The 5,784-nt window shown below is 41.3% G+C and overlaps 1 protein-coding gene across 1 annotated transcript; it reads left to right on the top strand.

The window, feature by feature from the left end:
- The first annotated feature begins 4,298 nt into the window (after window positions 1–4,298).
- Window positions 4,299–5,003, top strand: LOC149276654 (transmembrane protein 171-like). Its single transcript, XM_089503426.1, has one exon. It carries the CDS (start codon window positions 4,299–4,301, stop codon window positions 5,001–5,003), a length of 705 nt encoding a protein of 234 aa, XP_089359552.1.
- The last annotated feature ends 781 nt before the right edge of the window (window positions 5,004–5,784 follow it).

The following is a 5,784-nucleotide window of genomic DNA, read 5'->3' as shown; positions in this document are numbered from 1 at the left end:
GATAGATTCTCTTCCACACGTCACTAAGAATCTTGCGAGAGAAAACATTCCTTCGGGGTGAGTCTCCTCAAAGTCGCACAGTAGCTCCAACCCCTCCATGATGTCAGCGTCGTCACAGATCTTCTGTCTCACCAGTATGTCCTTCAGCGTCTCCACTGCCAATCCACGTGGATGAAATGCTTGGCGGCCGGTTGTGTCTCTCGCTCTGGTGCGGATAATCTCGGTAATCAGCGCACACAGAAGCTTTGGGAACAGGTTGTTGATGACGGATCCGTCTTCCACAGCATTTACTATTCCATGAACTGCTGATACGGCTTCCACAGACCTGATATCCCGCTGGCTGCGAAGCACGGTGGAGACGTCACGACGTTCCTCCTCTTCCTCCTTCTTCATGCGCTCAAGGAGCATCCGCAGAACTCTTTCAGCTGTTGCAGAGTTCTTTGCGAAGGACGCCCATAACCCGCGTGTAAACTGCTTACATGACAGCAGGTGTGCCAGTAGCTCTGCGGTGATGTTGTCAGGGTGTTGGATGAACAGGGAGGACACAATCACACATAGAGAGCGCAGGTCCTCCTCCTGATGAGCGCCACAGAGCCCTGAGCACGGAAACTCCATTATTAGTGGCAGTAAATAGCAATCGCTCTACAAACTGGATAACCAGAAGGTAGCAGTCGCATGCACCAAGTAGTGTCTGCAAGTGACTCTCTGCCTGGCTGCTCGCCGTTATAAAGCAGTGCATTATGACATCACTGCCTTTGTGACATCGCTGCTCTGGAGGAGGCAGCCCGTGATGACATCACTGCTGTCAACTCTGTCTATCCCTCAGGTGAGCCGAGCATCCTGGATGAAGTGAGTGTGATATACATTATATGACGTCATACAGATAAATATCCAAATATTAACGACATTTAAATGTAGCCACTTTTACTCTTCAACTCTCATCACTCTCATCCATACTACAGTCACGAGACTAAATGACGATGTTAGTAGAAAAAAAATATAAAAAAGTAAATCTAATTTTTATATTACAATGTGTGTTATTATTTATATATCGCCGTCATACCCCGCAGCGCTGTACAATGTGTTATTATTATTTATATATCGCCATCATACTCCGCAGCGCTGTACAATGTGTTATTATTATTTATATATCACTATCATACTCCGCAGCGCTGTACAATGTGTGTTATTAATTATATATCGCCGTCATACTCCGCAGTGCTGTACAATCTGTGTTATTATTATTTATATATCGCCGTCATACTCCGCAGCGCTGTACAATGTGTGTTATTATTATTTATATAACGCCATCATACTCCGCAGCGCTGTACAATGTGTGTTATTATTATTTATATATCGCTGTCATACTCCGCAGTGCTGTACAATGTGTGTTATTATTATTTATATATCGCCGTCATATTGTGCAGCGCCGTACAATGCGTGTTACTATTATTTATATATCGCCGTCATATTCCGCAGCGCTGTACAATGTGTTATTATTATTATTATTTATATATCGCCGTCATACTCCGCAGCGCTGTACAATGTGTGTTATTATTATTTATATATCGCCGTCATACTCCGCAGTGCTGTACAATGTGTGTTATTATTATTATTATTTATATGTCGCCGTCATACTCCGTAGCGCTGTACAATGTGTGTTGTTATTATTTATATATCGCCGTCATACTCCGCAGCGCTGTACAATGTGTTATTATTATTTATATATCGCCGTCATACTCCGCAGGGCTGTACAATGTGTGTTATAATTATTATTATTTATATATCGCCGTCATACTCCGCAGCGCTGTACAATGTGTATTATTATTATTTATATATCGCCGTCATACTCCGCAGCGCTGTACAATGTGTTATTATTATTTATATATCGCCGTCATACTCCGCAGCGCTGTACAATGTATTATTTATTTATATATCGCCGTCATACTTCGCAGCGCTGTACAATGTGTTATTATTATTTATATATCGCCGTCATACTGTGCAGTGATGTACAATGTGTGATATTATTATTTATATATCACCGTCATACTCCGCAGCGCAGTACAATGTGTGTTATTATTTTTATAGGTGACTATTAATTAATTAATACACCAAAAAAATGTGCAGTAAAAATATAAAATAATAATACTTATATTGGCATTTCAAACTCCATCCGTTGTATCAAAATAATGTGTCAATATGTTGAAACAAAAGAGAAACAAAAGATCATAGTGCGTTCCACAAATACATGTAAATCAGGCGTATCACCTATGTGATGTTTCACTCACATGGAAATGAGCAATGAGTTTGCTCTGACTTTTTCAAGTGTATGGCAAAAGAGTTGCGGCTCCGTTTTCGTTTATCAAGTTATTTTGGAAGATTCTCTCTGGATCCCTTCTTTGAACGTTTAGCCGTCCACACGACAAAAACACGGATCAAGCAGCATGGAATAGAGAGGCAGGGAGGTGAGATATAAATGCGTTTTTAATATTTAAAAAAGATGCAGCATGCTTACATTTAAAAACAGTCTCTCGCGTATCTGAGTCTCTCCGTTTTCTTCCGAAACGGGCGGCTTGCAGGTGTAACGCGATAACGATTCAACACGCAAACGCGTTTCGCCCAATCAGGCTTCTTCAGTGGTTTGTTCTCTCCTCCCTCCTTAAGTACTTGGTTCTGTGTGCGTCGTGTTAATTGTCTCCCGTTACATTGTATCAAATTAAATTAGATTAAGTAGCAATAGTACACATAACAATCCGATACAAGATAGGATGAATTAATCAATCAATTAAGGGTGTATTGTATGTTAGTGCAAGGTATATAGTATAGAATTCGTTTGTCATCATATTTTGTACTTATATATTCTTTTTTAGATTTATATAATCTTGACAATTATAAAGTGCATTTCATATAGATTTATAACCTTTGTAACTTTTTTAGACCATGATTCCATAATTTATACATTTGTAAAAAATAAAAAGATGAATAAAAATAGAATTAAATAAGTATATATATATATAAATATGAATAAAAAAATATCTTTAATATACAATAAATACATATAAAAATATATAAACACAATAAATAATCAATATAATAAATATTAAATATGATGAATACATATATATGTGCACATAAAAAGTTTTAGTTCATTCCCCTCCATAATACATATGCATAAAAATTTGATCAAATTTAAATATATAGAATACATGTGTATATTATTAAGAGTATAAATCCTATAAGAGAGAGGAAAAAGATATGTATTTAGTGGATACAGCCCACATACTCCGGGGCACAGTCTGTAACATATGACATTGATGCGTGGAAAAAAAAAGTGCTTCTTTCAATTTTTCATCATATTTAATTTTTTTTAGAAAATAAACTGACAAGATCTTGTCCTGAAAAGAAAAAAAAAAACAAGAAACTTGTGTGGGTTCACTAAATGGGAGAGAATTACAGCTAAACACGAGCGCCACCAAAGTGTCAAAACATCCTCGGTCACAAAGGGTAACAAAAAAAACCAAACCACAGTCTGGTGCTTAAAGGGTTAATTGTCTTTTATTACAACAGGGTTTGTTCTTCTGTTCAAGTATCCTCAACATTGTATCTATTAACAAGTTACAAGTATTTCTATGAAGCCCTTACTTCTTAACACTGCAGAAAGTCTGTTTGGAACAAACCACTTCGTGTTAGGGGGGTGGGGGGTGGAATACAACACTGTCATTTGTGAAAGCGGCAGCTGTATTGGCCCTGAAGATATTTGGAAGCAGGACAGAACACCCCTATGGTCTTTGCAGTGTGGTACAGCCTGCCCTGACTGTGATGTCATAGTGCTGTGACATCACAATGCTGTGATGTTCTGTAAAAGCGCATCCAGACACTCTGGTTGTTTCAGATTGTGAGCAGTAGCAGTACTGAGCATAACAGTTACCTGTCCACGACAGGCAGCGAAATCGCGATTTCTATTGACTTTAAAAAGACAAAATAGGCAGAGATTAAAAGGCCTTCATTCGTGTGCACGCAATAGCCGGCACATAGGCGCGAGTCTCTGCACCTGAACATCTTTGACTGACACCCGACAGGTACACGTTTCAGCCATCATGGAGCGCACTTGCTTCGGCACTCCTGGCCCTCGCACAAGCAGCAGAATAACATTCACGCTGTTTGTGTTTGGCTGGGCGCTGTTATGCGGCGGATCTCTACTTTCTGTCTATGGGTTCGCGACATGCCAGTCCGACAGCTGTATCACCTACAAGGCGACGGGCCCGGTACTTGCCGGGTTAGGGCTGGCATTTGTAATGATGGCAGCGTTTACTGCCAAACGAGAGAGGAGAAGGAGGGAATTAGAAGGAGACCCGACGGATCCAGATAGCAGCTTCCTCTGCGGGAAAAGCCGGCAGTTTGTGCAGTTCGTAATACTCGGGATGCTGTTACTGGCTTGCGGGGTACTGATTAGTATCCCAGGACTTGTGTTTCCAGCCTGCAAGCCGGTATCCAACACAGACAAACCCCCTAAAGTCTGTGAAACTCCCTTACTGCAGACAATCGTAATCATACTAATCGTCTTGTGTTACTGCCTGGCTATCTGTCTGAGTAAAAACCGTCGGGACGGCGACTCTGAGGAGGACCCAGAAGCCTGCAGATATCAGCCGGTTCCAAGGATGGGTGACGAAGTCTTCACGTTCCCGTCAGCCCTACCTCCAAACTTTGCAGGAGGACATGATCGGCCAATGAGCAGGGACCCTCCTTCCTATGACAGCATCCAGTTTGAAAGGGGCGCCCGTGATTCCGGCGGAAGCGACGGGGAAAACGTACACACCGTTCCATGGCGAGGGGGCCCGAGAGTAGAATACATCAACGAGCCTATCCCTTCAGAGCCACCTCCAAGATATGAGGACATATACCCTTCTCAGCCGGATCCTGAAGAGAGTTCATCATCATCATCGTATTACTCGTTTTCCCAATCATCGGAGTCGAGTGACTATGAGCTCGCACCAGGACCCTAAACGTGGAAAGTCTGAACTATCGGAGGGGTTTTTTTTCTAACATTTCGACTCAGTACAGAGTTTGAGCCGGAAGCGTCACCCAAAACATCACATCTGACAACACCCAGGTCTGCAGATAAAGGACTGAAATCAGACCGGGTTTTTTGTCAGTGCCGGCACCGTACATGACGCCTGTTGAAATGTTTTTTTCCCCCCCGTGAGACTTCCACCTTAAATAACGGATAAATAAAATGACATCTTTTCATGGTTGCCCCTCAAACAGTATCTGTGTGCGTTTGTGTGCGTGTTGGATATACCGCGTGTACGAGGTCACATATTCGTATGGAATCTATAAGATAAATCTCTTACATGTGAAATCAATGTGTTATCTATGGCTTGGAGCCACCTCCAACGTATCAGACAGTTTCGGGTTGATACGAATGATCCTTGGGACCGCTAAGAATTGCCCTTGAGAAGTTGATCCCTCTTCCCCTCGCCCCCATGTAATTATTATGCTGCGGGGATCGTTCTCCCTGATTGTGTTCCCAAAAGTAGAAAAAAATTTTTTTTTCTCATTTCTTTCTTAAACTGTAATGCTTTAAAAACGAAAAGAAAAGAAAAAGAATCAGAATTGTAACAAATGTAACAGCCCCTTGAATGTAAATCTTCTCTCTTCTCCAAAGCGATCCCTCCCCCGAAGAACTCCACAGCGGAGCCGGATGGAAAGCCGTCTTGTTATTTCTAACCAGACAGAAAAATCCTCGCCAATGTCTCATATTATTATTCATAATTATTATTTATA

The sequence above is a fragment of the Sceloporus occidentalis genome, unplaced genomic scaffold, assembly GCF_023333645.1.
Source record: "Sceloporus occidentalis isolate IW3139 unplaced genomic scaffold, rSceOcc1.0.p SCAF_232, whole genome shotgun sequence".
Taxonomy (NCBI): domain Eukaryota; kingdom Metazoa; phylum Chordata; class Lepidosauria; order Squamata; family Phrynosomatidae; genus Sceloporus; species Sceloporus occidentalis.
This window is presented reverse-complemented; position numbering and strand designations above follow the sequence as displayed.